The sequence below is a fragment of the Schistocerca piceifrons genome, chromosome 9 (assembly GCF_021461385.2).
Source record: "Schistocerca piceifrons isolate TAMUIC-IGC-003096 chromosome 9, iqSchPice1.1, whole genome shotgun sequence".
Taxonomy (NCBI): Eukaryota; Metazoa; Arthropoda; class Insecta; order Orthoptera; family Acrididae; genus Schistocerca; species Schistocerca piceifrons.
In genome coordinates this window covers 20891517-20917150 of record NC_060146.1, presented here as the reverse complement: position 1 = coordinate 20917150, position 25634 = coordinate 20891517, and the positions used below count along the sequence as shown (strand labels likewise).

The 25634-nt window shown below is 40.5% G+C and overlaps 1 protein-coding gene across 12 annotated transcripts in view; it reads left to right on the top strand.

Annotated features, from left to right (window-relative positions):
• The window catches only part of LOC124717296 (longitudinals lacking protein, isoforms N/O/W/X/Y-like), a 269156-nt gene that overhangs the window by 69073 nt on the left and 174449 nt on the right, over window positions 1-25634 (top strand). For 2 of the 12 annotated variants that reach the window (XM_047244118.1, XM_047244119.1), the window contains exon 3: window positions 22033-25480. The exons of 8 other annotated variants lie outside the window; for them this stretch is intronic. In XM_047244118.1, coding sequence (XP_047100074.1) covers window positions 22303-23724 — 1422 coding nt within the window. In that variant the 5' untranslated portion in view covers window positions 22033-22302 and the 3' untranslated portion in view covers window positions 23725-25480. Of the gene's footprint in view, window positions 1-11313; window positions 13399-22032; window positions 25481-25634 lie in introns of those variants that run through there. 2 more of the 12 variants (XM_047244122.1, XM_047244121.1) reach the window with 1 other exon arrangement.

Genomic DNA, 25634 nt, shown 5'->3' with positions numbered 1-25634 from the left:
TGGCGCGGCAAGCTGCTCGTGCGATCGGCACAGCGTACTGATCTGGATAGAGGTGGACTGCGAAAGGTAGTGTTAACTGTGGAGTTTACTACAGAAGGTTATACCAGATCAATATTTTATCTTTTGATGAACATTTTGGTGATAAGTTGGATGGTTATCTTTGTAACTGATAGAGGTAGGTTTATTCTGGTAAATCTGATTTTTGGTATAGTATGGTAGCAGAGTTACATATCCTAGTCTGTGCTGTTATTTTGCTTTCCTCTACATATCTTCAGGATTGTTCATGTGATACCAAAGCTGATCATTGAAAATGAAGCAGTCTGTATGGACTATTAAAAGTCTGTTTTACAAGTTATTGCAGATCTTCCCTGAGGACATTGTCAATTTTTTGCTGAATTGTATTGTGTGGTTACATTTTTGTTCTTGCAGAGAGTGCTGGAGTGGTTCTGGAGGAAAATTTTGTTGATTCAGCTCAGACAATTTACTAGGAGTTACAATGCATTTTGTACTTCGATACACTTTCTTTAATTGAGTGAAATAAATTTTACCTTGCATGAGGGGTGAGCGTGCATTTGATTTATGGCACATAGAAGACTGCTCAAAATAACATCTCCACACTTGCACTGAATTTAATTTGTGATGGAGTGATGGGGACTATGAAGGATAATTGTGGTGTTAAGCTATCACACTTATACAAATATTATATTTAACTTGTGACACCTCAGTTATAGTAAATTTAAAATTCGGAAATCACAAGTAATTGTACCGCATGTTAATACATATCATTTACTCAAGAAAAAGTTCAAGAAATCACAAAGTGTTTGTTTTGTTAAGAAAGCATCCCTATCAATCAGATTTAGCTAAAAAGTAAAATTTCACATAATCGTAAAAGCTTCCTCAGTTGTGCTCTGCAGTGGGAATACTTAGAATGAACAGTGCAAAATAGTAGACACAACAGATGAGCAATTTACTTTTTCCCTGAACGTATTCTTGCAGCATGACAAATCCAGTTTTCCTTTCCAAATTGAGCTCATGACACTTTCGAGCAATGTCTGCTAGAAGGGTTAGGTAGATGTGTGCACAATTTGCTACCTTTGTCCGACAGCGCTCTCTTTATAATTCACACTGGACCACAAAATTAAAGGATAACTTTTTTGGAGACCCCCTAATTGTCTCCCATCATGAAGCACAAGTTCAAAATTTGGCTCAAAGTTGCCTACAACTGTCCTCTGGCTCAGTGTAATTCCCTGCTACGTCACCCTTGGCCTTATGGCGAAGCTTCAGAGGGTGTTGATACAAATTGGGAAAAAATGTCCACAGCTCGGAAGTTGATGTGAGGTGTAAGGTGGGTAAACATTGTCACATTGGTGCTAAAGTTCACCACCATTCTGTCCCATGTTGTCATGGATGTCTCACACAACAGGGAGGTTTTCACACTCCCTCTTACCCACATTTCACCCCTTCTTTTGACGCCTCTGCAATGGAGAGTAGAACTGTGACACCCACATTGAAATCACACGGTTTTTGTATAGGTGGCCGAGGAAAACACTTTGGACGCACCATCATTCAGATTCTACATGACATGGCAGAAAGAGCATCAGTGAAACAACACTTTTCCTTGGGGCATTTATTGCCACACATTTAATAGTTGAAAATGACAGTTCGCTGTGTTATGAGCAAACAGTCCATAGTCGGGTGAGCAACAGGATGACATTCTTGACAGTGATGGCAGGCAGCCCCAACTAAGGGGACTTGAAGCAGTTGCCTGTCCTAGGTGCCAGAGTAGCCACAAGGCTGAATGGGTCAGACAGGTACATGTTTAAGGTACTCTAAATGAAGGTGCATGGGACATTGAACGAGATGTTGCGAACTCGGATGTCTTATCGGGACCCTTTGTCACTTTATTCGTGCACATGTCAGAGTTGCACCCCACGGTGATCATGCCACAGGGGGACTGAAAAATCATGAACAGTTTTCATGCTTCAGATCACATTCAAATTTTGTTGTATGGTTTTGAAGGGTCCTTAGGGGCTCCACTCTGCATACCAGAACAAAAATTGTGGTCGCACTGTGCTCCAAAGGGGGTCAAACCGTGTTCAGTGGCATTGCAGGCACACAGTGCAGTTAGAGTAGGACTGAATCATCAGCATTGTCTAATGTTGTCAAGAATGTCATCCTGTTGCTTATTCCACTGCAAACTGTCATTTTCGACCACGAAATGTGTTAGAATCAGTGTCCAAAGGGAAGGGCTGGTTTCATTGATGACCCTAATGTCAGCTCCTTAGTTCCTTTCATGTTGATGTGTCTGAAATGTTGGCCTCAGCCACACGCGAGAATACCACGTGATTTCAATGCAGGGTGTCGAAATTCTGCCCTCCATCGCAGAGATGTGAAAAGAAGGGGTGGAATGTGTGTAGGAGAAGGTGTGACAACCTTTCTATCATGTGGCATGTCCACGATGGAGTTGGGAAGAATTGTTGTGACATTTGATGCCATTGTGACATCATTAACTCACCTTACACCTCGCATGAGCATCGGAGCTGTGGCCTTTCTTTGACATTTATTTATGCCTTGCTGTCTGAAGCATCGTCAAGCCAGAGAGTGAGGTCACAGGGCAGCACACTTTTGCACCATTACAAAGAAAGGCTGCAGGCAACTTTGAGCCAAATTTCAAATGTGTGCTGACAACCAGGTGAGTGATGGCACTAATAAGATTATAAAATATCTGGGTTTCCTTACAATAAAGAGTTACTTCAAACTAAATAGACAATGATAAATTAAAAAATAAAAATGAGCCAAATGCAAGTATGACCCGTGTCCTGAGGTTCTATACAACCTTAGTTAAGTGTATAGATAGTTCATCCGTCCTCATCTAATGTTTGTGTGAGGTAATATTTTTCTATTATGCTTTTGGCGGATGATGAATGCAATGTATATTGTAATGGTAAAAAGATATTTTCTATGTGATACAATTAAAATTTAACAATTTTCAGATTTTTTCTCTTGTACTATGAAATTCTGCTTCTTGTCCAATTCCATGATTCTAGCTCAACGGGAAGTACTCCGTAGGTTTTGATGAGTGAGATTCCAACTATAAAAATGTGACATAACTGGCAGTATATTTTGATTGATTTAACCTTGAGGTTTAAATTTTTTACACCGCAAATGTACTGTAGACCTCAGAATGTAAGATAAATTTCAACACCATATTTGTAACCATCATGAGAGAAAGAGTTCTCAGCAGGCAGACGGGTGGACAGACTGCCAACAAAGCAATTTTGTAAATGTTTATAAAGTTTTATAAACGTTTTTACCGATAGAGGTATGCAATCTTTAGAAAATGGACTAGTAAATGAGATGTTGGCATCTGCAGTTTGGGTTTACCATTAGTAAAATTCATGTGCAGTTTTTTTATACAGTTATTATTAGAAAGAAAGTAAAATAAACTATTACTTGAAGTTCAGAATTTGAGAACTGTTGAATTCTGTCCTGTGCTTCACTGATCAGCCAGAACATTGACCGCCGACCTACTGTCGATAGAAACCCATCCAGGCGATAGCTGTGTCACCTGGTGAGGAATGATTGCTAGTCAGACATACGCGTGGTGCATGTAATGCTGGCGAGTGTGCTGTCCTGGGGGAAGGTGCACAGTCTATTAGAGTTTGACTGAGGGGAGATGTGATGGCCCGGAGGCTCAGCACAAGTGTTTCGAAAACTGCACGATTTGTCAGATGTTTGAGGATTGCTGTGGTGAGTACCTTCAATATGTGGCGAAACCAAAGTGAAACCATGACCAGACCCTGTGGGTTTGGGTGGCCACCCCTCATTACAGTTGTGGGACATCATAAACTGGGCAGACTAGTAAAACAGGACAGGTGGCGAATTGTGACGGAACTAACATCTGACTTTAATGCTGGACAAAGTGTGTCTAAACATGCAGTGCACCACACACTCATAACGATGGCCCTCCACAGCCGACGATCTGTGCATGTGCCAGTGGGCATGTGATCATCGCCACTAGACGTTGACAGAGTGGCAGTGTGTTGCATGGTCTGGTGAATCCCGATACCTTCATCGTGCCGATGGGATGGTACAACTCCGTCATCTTCCAGGAGAACAACTCCTTGACACATGTACTGCGGAATGAAGACAAGCTGGTGGCTGCTCAATTTCGCACAGTAGAACATTTCACATGGGCATCCATGAGTCCAGTGGAGCTCGTGCAGAGCACCATGATGGACAAGGAGTGTAGTACACTGGTTGCAGACCGTGTACACTGCTTCATCACAATCATGTTTCCCTATGGGAGCGGCATTTTTCAACAAGATAATGCACCTTGTCAAGAGGACAGGGGTGTGATGGAATGGGAACACAGTGGTGGACTCCAATTGATGTGCTGGCCCCCAGTTCGCCAGACCTGAACCCAATTGAAAACATCTGGGACGTGTTTGAATTTGGGAGCAGAGATTATCGTGACCAACCCCCTTCACCTCACCAGAATTTACAGAAATTAGGTGACTTGTGTGTGCAGATTTGGTGCCAATTAGTTCCAGGGACCTACAGAGGCCTCATTGCTACTACATCATGGTTTGTTGCCCCTGTTATTTATGCTTAAGGTAGACATACCGGTTATTAGGTAGGTGTTCGTAATGTACCGGTTGATCGTTGTATACAATAAATCTTTGGAAATTAGTTCCACAGATTTCCACAGTTTTGCTTCACTCATTCATTTGTATTGTTCCTCAATATGTAAGCACAAGTTTCTGTCATTCTTTTGATGAAAATTTGCTGTTATTTATATACTGCAATATTTTATCTTATGCAAAATACATATCTTGTGCAAAATACATACAAAACTGCAATGAAATAGCTACTTTGACTTCTTGCTGGATGAGAGTGGCATGTTGGGGCCATAAACCACAGAAAATGCCATCGTATTTCAATAGCACATCACAAAGTCCTATTCTTATTAGGAATTAGCAACTTTTTAGCTCAACAGATTATCAGCAGGTTTAATTTAAAGTTACTTGTTCACTCCTTGTAGTACATTGCACCAGCAAAAATGCAGCCCCACTGTGAATGCTATTCTCAAACACGGGATGAGTTGGTTGATGTTCATAAGCAGCTGGGAATCACCCTGACTAGTGTCAAGCGATTAGCAGCTACTGCGAATCGGTGTGTTCGAAGAGTTCCCGAGAGTTGTGTACCTGAGATACCTGTACCAGAGGCACCTCAGGTACTATCCTTTCTTGTCGATCCTGTTTCCTCCGGAGAAAGTATAGGATTTGTCATTACCTGTCCACTTGACCACAAGTGGCATGTCAATGTTTGATCTAGGCATCCTGTACATGGTGGGCGGGGACCATGGAGGACTCAGGGTGTTGTACTGATCCCCTAACCAGAAAGTTTGAGCTTCTGTCTTTCACTGAAATGGAAACTGGGCCAGTGGGACTTACTTGACCTGTGTTGGGGAAAACTGTTTTGTCCGGTGTCAAGAGGGGTCTGTTAATCGTTGGCAGTGTAAATGTGTGGTGAATGATGATACTCCTTAGGGAAATGGCAGCAAGGGACAGGAAAGGACACCAGGTGAACTTGGTGCGTATGCCTGGAGGCCTCATTCAGCTTGTTGAAGAGGATATTCCTGCAGACATTAAGGGAATGGCACACATTGGAACAAATGATGCCTGTCATTTGGACTCCAATGTCATTCTTGGGTCATTTCAGTGATTGGCAGAGAAGGTTAAGAAAACCAGCCTTACGCATTGAGTTTCAGCAAAGCTCACAATTTACAGCCTCGTCTCCAGAACTGATCGCGACCCTTTGGTTCTGAGTCGAGTGGAAGGACTGAAACACAGACGTCGAAGGCTCTGTGACAAGTTAGGTTGTGACTTCCTGGACTTTTGCTATAGTGTTGAGAATTTTAGGGTCCCCTAAATAGGTCAGGTGTGCACTACACATCAGAGGCTATTACTCAGGTAGCTGACTGTGTGTGGGATGCACACAAGGTTTTTTTTTTTTTTTTTTAGGCTACTCTGCATCCAATCCAGATAATGATACTTTTAGGAAACCAAGAAGTATCAGTGTAAGATCGAAAGAAATACCTCCCACAGGTGAGAGTATTAAAATAAAATGGTAAACTGCCGAAGCATTCACAACAAAGTTCCAGAATTTGAAGCACTCGTGAAAAACAGTGGAGTTCATATAATACTATGTACAGAAAGCAGTCCACGGAGATAGAAATTGAAGCTGTACGTGAGATTCTTTAGGCAAGATTCAGTCTCAGGGGTGGGCATAAAATGATAATTGGATCCTTCTATCGCCCAGCAGACTTACCTCCTGATGTAATCAAATACTTTATACAAAACCTCAGTTCACTTGTACGTAACGCTTGTACGTAAGTTCCCCATTCGTACTGTAATCATTGGTGGAGACTTTAATCATCCAACAATTAATTGGGAAAATTACAGTTTTGTTAGTGGTAGGGCTGTAGATGGGAGATGCTGAATGAAATGCGTTTGGCCGACAAGTGAACAATGCGTGATGCCTTCAGTGATCATTATAGGGAAATATGTTCAAATGATCTTTCACAGAACCAAAAGAAATTCTGGTCATATGTGAAGGTCGGTTGTTAGTGGCACGAAAGTTAGCGTCCAGTCCCTATCGAATGAAACACGATCTGAAATTGTGAGTAACAAAGTGAAAGCTGAAAAGCTCAGCTCAGTTTTCAAATGTTGCTTCACAAAAGAAAACCCATGAGAATTGCCCCCCCCCCCCCCCCTTTTAATCCTCACATTACTGAAAAGGTCAATGAAATAAGTATTAATGTCAGTGGAGTTGAGGAAAAGCTAAAATTGTTAAAATTGAACAAAGCTCCAGTGTCCAGTGGAATCCGTCAGATTCTACGCTGATTTTGCAGCTGAGTTAGCGCCTCTTCTAACTATAATCTATTGTAAATCCGTCTAACAAAAAACCGCACCCAGTTCTTGGCGAAAAGCTCAAGTGTCACCTGTCTATAAGATGAGTAGTAGAAGTGATCCAAAAACTACCATCCAATATCCTTGACATCGACTTGTTGTAAATCTTACAGTATATTCCGAGCTCAAACAAAATGAAGTATCTCATAGAGAATGACCGCCTCTGTGCCAAGCAGCATGGATTTCAAAAACATTGATAGTGTTGAACACAACTTGAACATACTGAAAGTTTGGATCAAGGCAACCATGCAGATGCAGAGTTCCTTGATTTCCAAAAAGCATTTGATTCAGTATTGCCCTTACACTTATTGTCAAAAATACGGTCGTATGGCATATCAGTAAAATTTGTGACTGGATTGAGGACTTTTTGGTAGGAGGACACAGCATGTTACCGGGTATAGACTCGTCATCAGATGTGAAGTAACTTTGGGTATGCCTCATGTAAGTGTGTTGGGACCCTTGCTGTTCCTGTTGTATGTTAATGGCCTTGCACACACTATTGATCGTAAAATGAGGCATTTTTCAGCTGATGCAGGTATGTATAATGAAGTACTATGTGAGAGAAGCTGCATAAATGTCTGGTCAGATCTCGATAAGATTTGAACGTGGTGCAAAGAGTGGCAACTTACTGTAAATGTTCGGAAGTGTGAAATTTTGCACTTCGGAAAACCAAAAAGATGTAGTGTCCAACGATTATTATACCAGTGAGATGGACCAATGACCAAGCAGTTTGGTCCCTTTCCCCCCTTTTAAACCAACCCACCAACCAGTGAGTCACTGTTGGAATTGGCCAACTCATACAAATACCTGGTTGTATCACTTTGTAAGGATATGAAATGAAATGATCACATAGATTGTCATGGGTAAAACAGGTGGTAGACTTCGGTTTATTGGTAGAATGCTGGGTAAGTGCAATCAGTCTACAAAAGAGATAGCTCACAAATCACTTATGTGACCGGTTCTAGAATATTGCTCAAGTGTGCTGGACCTGTACCAGATTGGGACTAACAGGGGATATTGAACGTTTGCAGAGAATGACAGCACGGAATGGTCACATGTTTATTTAATCTGTGGGAGAGTGTCGCAGAGATAATTAAGGAACTGAACTGGCAGACTCCTGAAGACAGACATAAACTATCTCCTGAGAAAGTATATTAACAAAGTTTCGAGAACTGGCCTTTTAAACTGATTACTCTAGAAGTATACCACAATCCCTTGTGTATTGCTCACATAGGGATCATGAGGATAAGATTAGACTCTGCATATACAGAGACATTCAGTAATTCTTCCTGCAATCCATACATGAATGGAATAGGAAGAAACCAAAACAACTGGTACAGTGGTATGTACTCTCTGCCATGCACCTCACAGTGGTTTGCAGAGTGTAGATGTAGATGTTGATTCACAACTAAAGTTGCAGAAACACATGTATACCACTCTGTTGACATCTTGTGGCAGCTAACTGTAGCTGCAAAGCAGTGTGACCTACTGTTTACCGATTAACTATAGAAATTCATTGTAACGGGTGTTCCACACCCCTAAATATTCCTCAATATGTAAGCATGAATTTGTGTGTTCTCGTGATGAATTCCTACTTTCTCGAGCTATTACCATCATCCAGAGAGTTCGAGTCTCGGTCAGGCACACAGTTTTAATCTGCCAGGAAGTTTCATATCAGCGCACACTCCACTGCAGAGTGAAAATCTAATTCTGGAAACATCCCCCAGGCTGTGGCTATGCCATGTCTCCGCAGTATCCTTTCTTTCAGGAGTGCTAGTTCTGCAAGGTTCGCAGAAGAGCTTCTGTAAAGTTGGGAAGGTAGGAGATGAGGTACTGGCAGAAGTAAAGCTGTGAGTACCGGGCGTGAGTCGTGCTTCGGTAGCTCAGTTGGAAGAGCACTTGCCCGCGAAAGGCAAAGGTCCCGAGTTCGAGTCTCGGTCGGGCACACAGTTTTAATCTGCCAGGAAGTTTTATTACCATCATATTTGTAAGTACAAAATTACTAACAAAACCACCAGAAATGGAGAACTGCTGCTTACATTATGGACTGACTTGTCAGCTTGGCAGTGTGGAGTAATGCAATGAGTACTTGGATGCATTCCACACGAACGGTTACTACAAGTTACAGCAGCTTCGGACTTTAATTTCACTGGACACCTGTTTTAAAATACTAGATGTGGTCGTCATATATTTCATTAACAGAATGTGAAATATAAAATGGGATTTATTCAAAGAACTCAAAAACTTCATAAAAGGCACAAAAATAGAAAAAAGTTGCTGAATTATGAGTTAGAAAACAGCTTTGAAGACTTCCTCCAAAAGCTTCTCCACATTGGAATACCTGTTTCATTAACAATATAAATGCTTGGTAAATTCATAGCTTTCTCTTTAATTAAAAAATCATTATAAATGTTTGGTGTGTTTTCCTGTGATTTCCATAAGAAAAAATGCCCATTATTGATATGTGTCATAATGTAATTGATTTAGGTATATTAATATGCGTGTTAAAGTTTAATATCTTAATATTGTCATTATCTGTGTGAGTTCCAATAGGTGGCATTTTTCGTTCTGCGTATTGCACTGTTCCACAAAATAACGTATAAGCTGGAGAATATGTCACTTAATATAAGACAGGTACATGTACAAAATGTATTGTAATACTGTAAATTGTCTGGGCTGGCATAACCAGTGGAATTTTGCTACCCAACCTCAATGCCACTGCCATTGACAACAAAACCATCACTGTTACGGCAAATTTAATCCATGATTTGTAGGAACACATCTGATGATGGCAATGTTCTATCAGCACATTTTGCCAAACTAGACATTGATGTTAAAACAGGAACTAAACAAACATATAAATTCTACAACAATCACATGTCTGTGTGGGGTCAGTTTTCAACAACATTTATATGAAATACGGGGGTTGGAACTTAAATAGTGGCAACTATTTATTCACAACCGATACAAAAGAGTTAAATGTTTGCATCTGTTACTGTCCTTCAAAGTAGTCACCAGCGTTGTGTAGAACGCGTTGCCAGCGATGAGGAATACATAGTATACCGTTCGCAGAGCCTATTCTGTTGATGGTGTGAATGGAGTGGTCTACTGTCTGTGAAATTTCTGGAAGAGTTCTGAACCGAATGCCACAAAGTGGTTACTTCATCTTCGGAGCCAAATCAGTCACAAGGACATAAGTCCAGTGAGTATGGTTGATGGTGCAGTACTTCCCAGTCCCATCGACCGAACAGAGCAGCCACAGCTTGCGCTGTATGTGCCCACGCATTGTCGTTCAAAATGATGGAAAACTTGTCGCAGGTGATGCTCCAAAAAGGATCAGTAATTCTGTGCATTGTTGGTCTGCCTTGGAATGCGTTAGGATAACACCATTATAGTTGTACACGAGTATCACCATAGCTTTCACCATACTGGGGCTCTGACGCACTTTACACTTTCACGGCGACCCATAATGACTCCATTTGTTGGATTGGCATTTCAGTTTGGGCTCGTACAATGTGGCCCATGTCTCATCCAGTGTTACAATATGGTGTAAGAAAGCCTCTCCTTTGTGCTCATAGCGCGTCTGAGCAGTGTTGTAACGCATCCATTTCTGCATTCCCGTCAAGTCATGCAGAACCCATCGTGATGCAATTTTTCGCATGTCCATGCGTTCCTTCAGGATGCGAAGCACAGTCGTATGCGCTAAGCAGTTTTCGTGGGCAAGCTCACGAATCGTATAGCGTCGATCACTGTCTACTAACGCGGCAACAGCATGCAATACCTCTTCAGAGATGCTAAGACGACCTGCCCGATGCATGCCTGCCACAGTTTGCCGACCTTTGTTGAAGGCTTTTAGCCATCGTGCCACTGTTCTGTATGGAAATGCCAATTCCCCGCATGCCTCTTGAAGACCTTGATGACACTATTATGCTGTATGACCTCTGGCACATTCAATCTTGATCCAACTCCATTGTTACTGTTTAGTAAACATAGTGACGCCGTTACGTTAGACTGCTCACTCACAAGTGACTGTTTTTCTCACTATTGTGTGCGGGCCAGTGACACGGGACGGGCAAGTCCATTTGCTTGGAGGTAAGGTAGGTTTGTCAACAACATGTGCTATTAGCGACAATAGTAGATTCCATTGCATAGAGTCTCCACAGCAGTGTTGCCACTATTTAAGTTCCAACTTATGTAATTGTGCATTCTTCTTAATTTCTCACCATTTCTGTTCAGTTACCTTTATGAATATAGTAGCCTCACTCATGCATTGTACCTAATTGTATAACTTATTCTTCCTGGAGATAATTGAATTAACATAAGATTGTTTACACACTAGGTCAGGAGCTCAAAATTTCTGGAACAGCATCTCTATCTGCAATTTGGAGGAGAATTTATCCTGTGGATTATCTGTTATTTCCAAACAAGTGAAGATCTCACTCTGCAGAACATGGAGGAACATTACTTTACTGCATGAAGATGATCGACTCGGAGATAAATATTTCCCAGTTGTTCCAGGGAAAGTGAACTCTCCTAGTCAACAGTATTACTGAAGTAGCTCGGCCAGTTTTATACAAGAGTGTCAAGTCTTGTGAAAACAGACAGGATGAATGAGAGCAACAATGTTTATTTGAGGTGGAGTAAGCATCAAGCTACTTTGGTGTCTGTTTTTGATGGTCTGTTGGGCAGTGAGAAGTTAACAGACTGCACAATTAGTGCTGAGGGGCATCATTTAAGAGCACATAAGATAATTCTTTCAGCATGTAGTCCATATTTTGAGGAGCTGTTCTCTGAAAACTATGAGAAGCACCCAATTATTATTCTGCACGATGTAAAATACGATGTGTTTAAGGCTTTGCTGGACTTTATGTACCGTGGTGAACTAAATGTACCGCAAGAGCAGCTTAGTGCCGTTCTTAAGCTATCAGAGTCCCTTCAGGTAAGGGGACTGTCTGGCAGCGGATGTGTGGATGACGCCAACACGCAGAAAGGCAGTGGAAGAAATGTTCGATCAGTATCTCTAGAAACTCTCCCAACCCAGCCTGCTTCTGTGTCATGCTTTACCTCAGGCCAGAATGAGCCAGAAGAAAACATGCAGTCAATTAGAGACAGGCATCCATGTGTGTTGTCTCAGGGAGGAGGTCCTGTGGAAGTAGACCCAATTTCTCGAAAGTCCAGAAAAAATATCAATCACTCCGATTCTGATAAGGGAACAGGTCAGAATGCATTTGAAGTTATTACTCCTGATCTTGATAGTGTGCATCAAAGGCAAGTACTGGCCACAACACCTAACTCAACTGGTGGACCAGGTGACAGCTCAACTCAGATGCTAAAGACCTTGCTGTCTGGTAGCCACACCACTGTATGTTCATTGTCACACACTCCAGTCCTTCATCAGTCTGCATGTAGTGAGTTGCAGAGTGACAGTGGGGAAATGACCATTGTGGAAAATGAACGATTTTTAGTACCTGAAGTGGTATTACCTGACAAAAAGGCAGCAAGCCTGAGTGTACACAAGGAAGATGTATCACTAGAAACCGAACCTGAGGTCCTTGAGAATCACACGGAAATTGTAGAAGACCTTACTCTGGATGACGACGACGATTATCCTAGTGCCGATGATTATCGTGATGTTTGTAACAGTGCTGAAATTGACATTAGGGAAGTCAGGAGTATGAGTGAAAGCCTTACATACAAAGAGAATTTTTGCACTCAAGGGGTTAACAATATGCATGCAGCATTTGGCAGTGATTATATGAGAAACATGTCTTTGACAACACCACAGACAGTATTACGTAAACGGTATAGTTGTCATTCTTGTGGGAAGTCTTACCGGCATCCACAAGGGCTGTGGAGACACATGAAGCATCAGTGTGGTAAAGACCCACAGTTTCAGTGTCCCCGCTGCAATTATCGGTGTGCTAGAAAGGATAATTTAAAAGTGCATATGGCTACTCGCCGTTGTATGATGCAGGAGAAGTGTGAACTTTTTGAAGGGAATGTGTGATGATATGGACCTAACAAAAAAAGGATTGAGTGTAGTCAAGTGAGTTCTTTATCATTAGTGAGGATTTATTTGTGACCCTTTAGTGGCAATGTATATGTGTAAGTTGATGTGTGGCTCCAAATTCATTCTTGTGTAAATTGTGTTAGCTGTGAGAGTATTTTTAATTTGTGACGAAGCTTGGTAATCTCATTGCATTTGAAGTAATTTCTCTTGAAAGAGAGATTATTTCGTATTAAATGAAGTAATTATGTCAGTAATGGTGTGTTGTGGTCAGTTATACACTTCATTGTAAAGAGAATATTTTTCTTGTGGTGAAGACCTTAGGTATATTAGTGCAGATCAAGTAATGTTGAAAACCTTCCATAAACGTGACAGCTGTAATATCGCTTTGAATTACTAGTTGATTATTATGACAGTACCAAGAATTAATCAACCATAAAATATCTGTGTAGTACCAGAGTGATAAAAGGTGAACAGACTCATAAAACTTTCTGTAGGAACAGTAGTTTTGTGACAGATTTTTTTCTTAAGTTTTTTATCATATGTGTGAGCAGAATGTAATTCAGAATTCCCAAAAAGTATGTGTTGTTTTCCACTGTCATTTGGCTATCTGATTGATCCTGTGTTGGTCTAGTTGCATCCCTCATAGTTTCCATAATTCAGGGTGACTATAAAAGAATGTCCCATTTATAAAATATAAGAGTACCAACTGTAAGCATTGTAGTTAGTTGGTTCAAGGTCACAATGCAGTAACTCAAACAGTTATATATAAGTGCATGCATTAGTACAGCTTTGTTAAGCTTCCATTTGCAGTGCCGCATATTCAAAATGGCGACTTTTGGGTGTAAAGCATTCTACAACTTGCTTAAAGTTAATCTGTAATTTTAATTCAAAGCTCATTTCGTTCGAAGTTTGTGATTCCCCATGTTGCAAAAACATCTGCTGAGGGTATAGTCAATTCGGAATGGCTGGTTTTGTGTGTGTAAAGGGAAAAGTGTGGGACGACCAAAAGTGTCTGAAGAGGATGTTGACGGTGTCAGAACATCTTCTCTTCAGTCCTAAGAAATCTGTTTGGGAAGCAAGTCTTGGACTTCCTGTGGCAAAGACTACAGTGTGGAAGGTTTTAAGAATATGTTTACACATGTATCCATACCAGTTACAGTTGTTACATGCTTTATGGCCAGATGACTATGGTATGCGTTATAAATTGCAAGTGAAGTGTTCCAGCAGGATTAGAACTTCTAAGTAGGAAGGTAACTAACCATAATGTTCATATCTGATGTTATAAATTGTCAAAGAGGTTTCCCAAAACTAAATATTTTCTGCACTGTGTCTCGTCATGAAGAGTATGTTTTTTTCACTGCAGCTACCGTAACTTGGGTGGCACATCTGGATATGTTAAAAGAAAGTCTCTCTCCCTGTTTAGAAGGTGAACCTGAGAACTTCATTTGGCAACAAGATGGAGCCCCTCCCCATTGGAATATCTCTGTATGAGATTGGTTGAATGTTGATATACCTGACCGTTGGATTGGTCGTAGTTGTCCCACTGGCCTCGATGTTCACCTGACCTCATACCATGTGTTTTTTTTTTCCCTTTGGGGCTATATAAGGAGCAGCCAAATAAAAAGTAGACAAATGGAAAAAGTAAGTAAACTGTTAATAAGTTTATCCCACTGTGAGACATGACAATCAGTGCCTACAGAATTCTTGATTGTTCCCATCATGTTCCAAAATTTTTGAGGAGGTGATTCTAGTATAGTATCTCACCTTGGCAACAACAGTGTCCTCAGAAAATCATGGTTTGGGTTTCAGATGAGTTGCTCTATTGAGAATGCCATTTACATGTTTGCTAACCAAATTTTACAAGCATTAAATAATAAAATAGTGCCAGTTGGTATTTTCCTCAACCTGTCTAAAGCATTTGACTGTATGAATCACAGTTTTCTCCTAGATAAATTGAAATTTTATAGGATTGATGGCGTAGCGAACCAATGCATGATATCGTATGTTGCCAGAACAATACAGAAAGTTATATTATTATTCTGACTGGGGAGAAATCGCATAGGGTGTTCCCCCAAGGCTCAGTCTTGGGTGGGTCCTATGGTGTTTGTCATATATGTAAACGGTCTTCCATCTAATATACAACAGGTGGAATTAATTCTTTTTGCAGATGACACTAGTATTGTTATCAGTCCAAGCATATCTTAGGAAACATACAAATGGTAAACAGTGTTTTCAAAAGCATGAGTGACTGGTTTTCTGTGAATGGTCTTGCCCTCAATTTTATAGACACACAACATATTCAGTTCTGCACAACTGGGGATACCACATCAGTGGTGAGTGTAAAACATTTGAGGAAATAATAAATAGGAATTTCAAAATGCTTAGTTGTCCATATTGATGGGAATTTAAACTGGAAAAAGACCATTTTAGAACCCATGAAGTAAATAAGTTGAGCCATATTTGCACTTCGAATCAGCAAATTTTTGGGAGAGACAAATTAATAAGTTGGTGTATTTTGTCTATTTTCATTCAACAATGTCATATGGGAAAACATTCTGGGGTAACAAATCTGTAAGAAAGTAAGCCTTCAAAGCTCAAAACTGGGCTGTAAGAATAGTATGTGGGGCCTACTAACAATCATCTGTTTGAGGAGTTGGGCATTCTGACTATTGCTTCACAGTATATTTATTCTCTCATGAAGTTTGTTGTAAATAATCCACTACAGTTCAAAGGAACAATAATGTGCGAGGGCTGCCCAGAAAGTAATGCACAAATTTTTTTTTTTTTTTTTTTTTTTTTTTTTTTTTTTTTTCCAATTAAAAACTATGCTACGCAAGCAAAATGATATGTATGTATTATTTGAAGTTTCATGAGTGAGCGCGCCAAATTTCTGTCACTTCCGACAGATAGCATACTTGCAGGACAGTTTCAAAATTGCGTTTGTAAGTGATGTGCATTACAAGCAACGTGCCGTCATTGAATCTCTCATTATAGAGAAAAAAAAAAACTTTGGGGAATATTCACAGATGCTTGTACAAAGTCTATGGAGTATCTGCTGTCAACAGAAGTACAGTTAGTCACTGGGCATGAAGGGTGAGGTCATCAGAAGGCAGTTTGTGGAGCTCCACAATTTACAGCAATCGGCGAGACTGTCCATGGCTGTCACACCTGACATGTCGCAGCGAGCTGATGTCATTTGTGAGGATAGACGCATTATGACTCGGCAGTTGGCGCTGCATCTGTCAACCAGCAAAGGAAGTGTGGATGCAATTATCCACACTCTTGGATATTCAGAAGTGTGTGCAGGATGGGTCGCACTGTGTCTTTAACGGTGGATCACAAAACCCACAGAAAAGACATTTGTCTTGATTTGTTGCAACGTTTTGAATATATTTCTTACTCCGGATTGTGACAGGTGATGGAATGGTGCCATTCCTACTCCCCACAGAAGAAAAAATTCGAAGCAACTGCTTCCACTGGTAAGGTCTTGATCACCGTGTTCTGGGACTGTTAAGGTGTGATTTTCATTGATATGATGCCCAAGAGGCAGTACCATTAATTCAGAAGTGTATTTCAACATGTTAACAAAGCGCAAGATGCGCTTCCGGTGACTTTGGTGTCACAGCAACCCACGAGATATTCTGCTGCAACATGATAAAGCTTGGCCCCACACAAGTCTGACGACTACTGAACACTTCGCAAAACGGGATTGGACAGTGTTACCCCATCCACCTTACAGCCCTGACCCAGCCCCCTCGGACTTCCAATTGTTTGGGCCATTAAAGGATTCCATTTGTGGAAGACATTTTGAGGACGATGAGATTGTGATTCACACAGTGAAGTACTGGCTCCGCCAGCAGGAAAAGAATTGATACCGACAGGGCATACATGCCCTTGTTTTGTACTGGAGGAAGGCCACAAAATGCGATGGCGATTACGTGGAAAAGTAGGGTGTGTAGATAAAACACCATTATTTCATGTGTGTAAGTCTTATTATGTTCAATAAAGAATTGTTAAAGAAAAAAAATGTGGTGCATCACTTTCTGGGTGACCCTCGTTCATAATTACAATAGAAGAAGGAAGAGTGACATTCATTACTCCACATTAAGGTTGTCGGCACAGAAAGGGTGCCCAATGCTACAACTAAATTTTCTGGTCACTTAACCACTGATATAGATTGTCATACCAGACAGCAAAACCTCGTGAATGTGGTAAGCTCAGGAATGTGGAATTCTTTTGTTTACCACATTCACGAGATTGCTGTCAATGGCAGTAGGTCATGTGGTATCTGGTAATTCACTATTGATAGTTTCTCTCTTGAGGCTGATTTTACCATATAGTGATCTGAGTCATAATTTGATCCTGTGTGGCTTTGTGCCTCTATAGGCACAGTGGAGTGGTGGGCATTTGCTAAAATAAGGTTAATCTGGTTGGCTATTCCACTGACTGTCGACTTCCATGTACCAGGATGAATCCTTATATGTGGGAAGTATGTACACTCAATTATAATATTATTCCCTGCTGCAAATTGGCATAGTATATTTCCATTCTTGTTGGTTTCTTTGTGCAATGAACATTTTCCAGAGAATCTCTGTTCATGTTACACAAATGATAGAGCAGAGCAATTGGTCATCCTTTTTTGCAGGTTTTATTTTGCAAACCCAGATTTTGGGCACAACGTGGCACCACACAAAACTGGCGCTAATAGCATAGGCACATAGGGAACACACGTGACACAGACCCCTGAGTCCACGGCATCCCAACATCAGTATGGGATAAGATCACCATGCACACGTACACAGGCCGCACAACGGGTTGGCATACTCTGGATCGGGTGGTCGAGCAGCTGCTGGGGTATAGCCTCCCATTCTTGCACCAGTGCCTGTCGGCGCTTCTGAAGTGCCGTAGGGGTTTGGAGATGTTCAGCGATACATCGTCCAAGAGTATCCCAGACGTGCACGATGGGGTTTAGGTCTGGAGAACAAGCAGGACACTCCATTCGCCTGATATCTTCTGTTTCAAGGTACTCCTCCATGATGGCAGCTCGGTGGGGCCGTGCATTGTCATCCATCAGGAGGAATGTGGGGGACCCACTGCACCCCTGAAAAGGCGGACATACTGGTGCAAAAAGATATCCCGATACACCTGACCTGTTACAGTTCCTCTGTCAAAGACATGCAGGGGTGTACGTGCACCAATTATAATCCCACCCCACACCATCAAACCACGACCACCATGCAGTTCCCTTTCAAGGACATTAAGGGGTTGGTGTCTGGTTCCTGGTTCATGCCAAATGAAAACTATGCAAGAATCACTTTTCAGACTGTACCTGGACTCGTCTGTGAACATAATCTGGGACCACTGTTCCAATGACCATGTACTGTGATCTTGACACCAGGCTTTACGGGCTCTCCTGTGACCAGGGGTCAGTGGATTGCACCTTGCAGATCTCTGGGCGAATAAACCATGTCTGTTCAGTCGTCTGGAGACAACTGTTCCAGTGGCTGCGGTAAGGTCCTGAGCAAGACTACTTGCAGTACTACGTGGCCGTCTGCGGGCACTGATGGGTGAGATATCGGTCTTCTTATGGTGTTGTACACTGTGGACGTCCGTACTGTAGCGCCTGGACACGTTTCCTGTCTGCTGGAATTGTTGCCATAATCTTGAGATCACACTTAGTGGCACACGGAGGGCCCGTGCTATGACCTGCTGTGTTTGCCCAGCCTCCAGTTGCCCTAGTATTCTACCCCTCATAACGTCATCAATATGTGTTCTTTGAGCCATTTTCAACACACAGTCACCATTAGCACATCTGAAAATGTCTGCGCACTTACTTGCTGCTCTGTACTCTGGCATGCACTGTCACACCTCTGCGTATGTGGACTGCTGCCAGTGCCACCGTGCGACGACTGCAGGTCAGATGCACTGCATGGTTATACTCCGAGGTGATTTAACCCACAAACCGCCCACCAGAGCGTTGTTTCACCATGTACAAGACTTATCCTTAATTTATGAGCATGAGTGTACGTGATCAGTTGATACTATAAAAACTCGTGGCATAACCTTAGTGGCTTATACATTAGATTACATACCACTATTTTCTAGTCTCAATGCATGTCAGTTCCCTGTTGTTCGGGCGTCAGTCACAGTTCTTTGAATACTACTGTATAATGAAGGTAGGCTATGTGGGGAACACACAGTTGTTTGTATGGCGCCCTGTATATGAACTACGTAATATATAACACTTAGGGAAAGCAGTTATGGTCTCCAGTAAAAAAACTTCAAATTTACCTAGAAATTACATAAGATAAAATATAAGTAAAATTATTTACATTGCTGTCCGACTTATTTCCTCATTTGCCAGTAAACACAGAAAATATAAAAAAATTACAGGTTAACTCTTTGTGAGTCAGTTGGTTTGTTATTCTTTAAAACACATATGTAGCATCAGATAGGTAAAACTTTTTTTAAATGTATTTAGAAGACACTAGGAGGCACATGCTGCATGCTGCAACTATTAGAATTGATTTGATTTAAATATTTTAATCTTTCGTACTATTTTTCTCTTTATTTAAACATCATGACGGGTATGTTGTTTCTCTCATTCACGGAATAGTTCATAAATGGCGGCAAATATCAGCAAGATGGATAGTTGGTGTGACTTGGCATTCTATTACAGATGTAGAGAGTACTAGTCTCTGTGTCACTTCAGATATTTAATTATAAATAAATAAAACCAATGTTCTGAATTGCTGTTATTAATGATGTACATGCATCTAAACTAACATACCATGGAGAAAGTTCTGTATGTTGAATGTTATAATCATCGTACTCCTACAGTATTATGTTAATGGTTGCTACATATTGGCAAGAAGGTAGGAACCACTTTGTTCCCCTTGAGTCAAACCTTACACCTTTTCCCAGCAATAAGTTTTCAAACTGTTCCCAGAACAGTGCATTTTCCATAATGACCTGATCATTAATCAGGTTTGAGTTGGCATTTATGTTTATACTCAGTCCTCGCAATTTTTATGTTAAAATTTTCTACAACTAACATTAAATCATAATTAAGTATTTTCAGTATCTCCGTAGAACTGTTCTTACATTATATCCTCCTTTTCCTCTGTTGGTGTATGTGGATTTGCTATTGATATGTTCCTAAATTTCTCTCCTATTCTAAGTCTGCACATTCTTTCATTAATGGATTCAAATTCTAATAAGGTTTCCCTAGCTTCCTTGCTTATTTCAAACGTTGTTCCAAATTGGCCTGTGCTTTCCTCTTGCCCACTATGTATTAATGAGTACTCTTGTTCGTCAGTCTGCCCATTTCCTCTCCATCTTATTTCCGGTAGCCCTACATCATTATAATTAAATTTTAAGAGTTCATTGCCTAATTATTTCCTTTTTCCAGGCTGAAGTGTTGTCCTCAGATTCCAGTTGTTATTTTCAAGTCCTTTATTCTTTTTCTTTGTAAGGGTTGTGATATTTCTTTCCATCCAGTATCCAAGGCTTCTGTTGAGTTTTTGCGATTGCCATTTTTTACCGTATGGGGTTATTGAACCAATGACCAGTACCTAGTCTGAAGTACCAGGATTTGTATCAGGTTTACCCTTTTAGGGAAGCTGGTTTCACCACGCCTGTAGAGCCCTCCTATGTTGTGGGACACAATTTGTCTGGTTCCTCTGTCAAAACCACCCCAGTTTTGGCGACCTGGCCAGTAGCTGTGCTACTGTCAGCACAGCCACTGACCAAGGGGAGAGATGGTAGATGAACAATTTAATTCTTTCCTGAAAATATCATTGCATCACTCCTTTCCAGATAGGGCTCGTGCACTGTCGAGTGATTTCTGCCAGTTGGGTAAAGTAGATATTTGCACACTTTGCCACCTTTTGCCCAACTGTGATTGCTTAAAAATTTATTTTGAGGGAATAGATTATGTTGCAAAATGGCAGCTTACAGCCACACAAGTTACGGCACTAACAAGCTTCTGAAATAGCTGATTTGGTTTTCTTCAGAGTGTCTGCAGTTTGGGTCCACCATTAGTTAAAATCATCTACAGGTTATTTGTACACTGATTTTGAGAATGAAAGTGAAAGAAAATGAAAGCTTAAAGTTCAGAAATTGGAAGCTGTTGAATTCTGCCCTTTGCTATACTTTAACAGTATTGTAAACCATGATACATATAAAATATATTGATTCAAGGAACTCAAATTCTTCATAAAAACAGCACAAAAGTGGAAATAAATTGCTGAATTATGAATTACAAAGCAGCTTTGAATACTTCATCCAATAGTTTCCCTATAGTGGAATACCTGTTTCATTAACAATATAAATGCTTGATAAATTCACGAGCCCCCTTTTTTTGTTTTTTGTTTTAATGAAAAAAATCATTATGAATCTCTTGTGTATTTTCCTGTGGTTTCTGTAAGAAAAATCCCCTTTATTTACATGTATCATAATGTAAATGATTAAAGTATAGTAATGTGTGTCTTAAAGTGTTATTTCTATGCTAATTCCAGTAAGTGGTATTTTTTGTTTCGTGTATTGCTCTGTTCCAAAAAAAGAATGTGTAAGTTGAAGTTTGTTTCACTTAGTATAAGATAGATGAATGTACAAAATGTATTGGAGTGCAGTAAATTGTCTGGGCAGAATCAGTGAAAATTTGTTACCCAGCTTTGCCACACCCATCGACAGCAAAGCCATAACTGGTTACACCAAATGTAATCAAACAAAGTAATCTCTATGTAGTAGGAAGGCACCTGTTGGTGGCAATGTTCTGCCAACACATTGTGCCAAACTAAATACTGATATTAAAATGGAACTAGAACGTATGTGCTAAAAAATTCCACAGCAGTCATCCTGTATTTGTATGTGGGTCAGTTCTCAATAACATTTGCGTGAAATGAATATAAATTCTTCTTAATTTCTCATCATTTCTGGTCAATCGTCTTAATGGACATTGCACCCTACACTCATAAATTGTAAATATTTGTATAACTTGTTCTTCTTGAAGATATTTGGATTAACATAAGATTGTTTACACACTAGGTCAGGCGCTCAGAATTTCTGGAACAACAACTCTGTCTGCAATTTGGAGGAGATTCTTTACCACGGATTATCTGTTACTCAAAAACGAGTGAAGATTCCGCTGTGCAGACCTGGAGAAAGATTACTTCACTGCTTGAAGATGATCAACTTGGAGATAATTATTTCCCGTTTGTTCCAAGGAAACTGAATTTTTCTAGTAAATTATATCACTGAAGTAGTTCGACCAGCTTTGTACATGAGTTTGGGGTCTTGTGAAGACAGCTAGCCAGGATGAATGAGAGCAACAATGTTTATTTGAGGTGGAGTAAGCATCAAGCTACTTTGGTGTCTGTTTTTGATGGTCTGTTGGACAGTGAGAAGTTAACAGACTGCACAGTTAGTGCTGAGGGGCATCATTTAAGAGCACATAAGATAATTCTCTCGGCCTGTAGTCCATATTTTGACGAACTGTTCTCTGAAAACTGTGAAAAGCACCCAATTATTATTCTGCACGATGTAAAATACAATGTGCTTAAGGCTTTGCTGGACTTTATGTATCGTGGTGAACTAAATGTACCGCAAGAGCAGCTTAGTGATATTCTTAAACTCTCGGATTCCCTTCGGGTAAGGGGACTGTCTGGCAGTGGGTGTGTGAACAATGTCGACATGCAGAAAAGAAGTGAAAGAAATGCACGGTCAGTGTCTCCAGGAACACACTTGTCGCAACCTGCATCTGTGTCATGCTTTACCTCGGTTCAGAATGAGCGAGGAGAGCATGTGCAGTCATTTAGAGAAAGCCCTCCACGTGTGTCATCCCAAGAAGGAGGTTCTGTGGAAGTGGACTCCATTTCTAAAGCTGTTCAAAAGTCCAGAAAAACTATCAATCACACTGTTGCTGATGAGGGAACAGCTCAAAATGCATTTGAAGTCATTACCCCTGATGTTGATAGTGTGGATAAACTTCCATCTCAAAAGCAAGTACTGGCCACAACCCCTAACTCAACTGGTGGACCAGTTGACAACTCATCTCAGGTGCTAAAAACCTTGCTGCCTGTAAGCAACACCACTGTATGTTCGTCATCATACACTATGATTCCTCATCAGTCTTCAAGTAGGGAGTTGCAAAACTCTAGTGGGGAAATGACCATTACGAAAAATGAACGGTTTTTAATACCGGAAGCAGTATTACATGATGAAAGGTCAGAAAGTCTGAGTGCACACGAGGTAGAGGTATCTCTAGAAACAAAACCAGAGGCTCTAGAGACTAATGTGGAAATTGTAGAAGACCTTACTCTCGATGACGACGACGATTATGCTGGTGCCGGTGATTATCATGATGTTTGTAACAGTGTTGAAGTTGACATTGGGGAAGTCACGAGAGCGAGTGAAGATCTTACATACGAAGAGATTTTTTGCGCTCAGGAAGTTAATAATACGTGTTCACCATTTGGCAGTGTTGATTTGAGTAACGTGTCTCTGTCAGCATCTCAGATAGTATTACGTAATCGGTTTATTTGTCATTCTTGTGGGAAGTCTTACCAACATCAATCAGGGCTGTGGAGACATGCGAAGTTTCAGTGTGGCAAAGAACCGCAGTTTCAGTGTCCTCGCTGCAATTATCGCTGTGCTAGGAGTGATCATTTAAAAAAACATATGGCTTCTCTTCGTTGCCAGATGCAGAAAAAATATGCTCTTTTTGGAGGGGATGTGTAATAAGAGCCTAACACAAAGAAAGGGTCAAATGGTGGCAAGTGACTTCCTGGTCTTTAGTGAGGACTTTTTGTGAGGGAATTGTGTCATCTGTGGAAGTGTGTAGTGTAAGTTGCATGAAGCAGTGATTACTTTGCACTGTGTGGGCAGAAATTAATCCTTGTGTAAATTGTGGTTGCTATGAGTATATTTTAAATTTATGTGGAAACTTGGCAACGTCAGTGTCATTGAAGTCGTGGTTTGCTTTGTGAAACAGATGACTTGTGATGTAATGTAGTAATTGTGTCAGTGAAGGTCACCTATTGTCATCAGTTATGTTGTTTGTCATGAACAGAAAATTGTTTGTGTAGTGAAGACCTTAATTATGTGAGTGCATATCAAGAAATGTTGATATGAGTGTATTACAGAATTCTAACAGCTGTAATATCCCCTTGAAGTACCAGCTGATAATTATGCCAACACCTATAATTTCTTGACATATTCCTCCAGATTAATTCTGACTGTCCATTCTGTTTCTTCTCATTTCCTCCTTAAACTTCTCCAACTTTCCCACTTGTAACAGTGTTTAACACTCGATAGTCATGTTCATAATCCTCCTTTTCTTCCTTGTTTCATTGTGTCTCTCTCAGCATATCCATCTTGAATGTCCGAACAGGACTCGTCATGCTGTGTATGCATCTATCAGTGTTGTGAAAGATAATGATCTCAGTTTGTATTTGTATGTGTTGCACTGTGTGATTAGCTGCTTTATTACTATTTATTTCACAGTATGTTGACATATGCCTAAATTTCAGTTTTAGAGAACCCTACTGTATTTTAAAGATTTTTACAGAAAGAACGTATTGGGAAAACCTTAATGTCGTGGTTATTATACCAAAAATAAAATGCAAGTGATATTTTATTTTAACAAGAGTACTGTATTTCAAATAAACAGATAAACAAATTTTTTATTGTCTGGCTACACTATTGGCAATGAACACTGGGGACAGATATAATGGATACAGCTTTAAATCACCTCAGGACGTGTGGAGCAGTGTATAATAGATGTACCACATAAAACTGGTTGTGGATTAACGACGAGGGCTGGTGTGCTTGCCAGCCTGGATTTGATTTAATCGGTTTTCCTTGTTTTCACGTGGGACAACACTAGAAACAGCCAGATGGGGTCCACAAATTATGTTCTTGTGGACCTTCCATTTAGATAAAGGATGTATGCTGGATTAACACGTTTAAGATGAAGTGCAAGTGTAGCTGAGGCGAGAATGCTGTGTTCAAAACACCGAACCCGAGTATAGCTCAAGCCACAACTTTCACGACGAGTTAGGCACCTGCCACTCGAAAACTGGACTCGCTTCATATGAGGGCAGTATACGGACATCTTGCTACCTATTTCTTGGCAGGTGCTGCCTTCTGTCAATTTATAGAAATATTTAGAAAGAAATATTAGCTAATGTAACAGCTGCTCTTGCAAATTTCTGAGCCAAACTAATGGCAATAACTTAATTTCATGAGGTTTTGAATTTCACTGTAATTCTGCTAGAAATATATCACATTTGCTGAGTGAACAAGAAATTTTGGAAGCTCAAGAGGATGAAGTTGCTCAAACAATTTGTAATCTATCAAAGAAATAAAGGAAATATGAACAATAAATCTTGAAGTGTGGCAATTTTTTAGTACATATTGATCTTGAAGGTATATCAATTATGTATGTACCAGTAACACTTTAAATAATGGTATAAATGGCCAGTTTTCCAGGCCTGACATTCTTCTGAGTGGGCCAGTCTCCAAAGTGTTAATGTGTCCTGTTGCATAAAATAAAAGCAGGAGTAATGTGGTATTTTAATAAAATCAAATATTTGCTAAGACTCATATACACAACTATTTTCAGAATATATATAAAGTCAACTCGTACT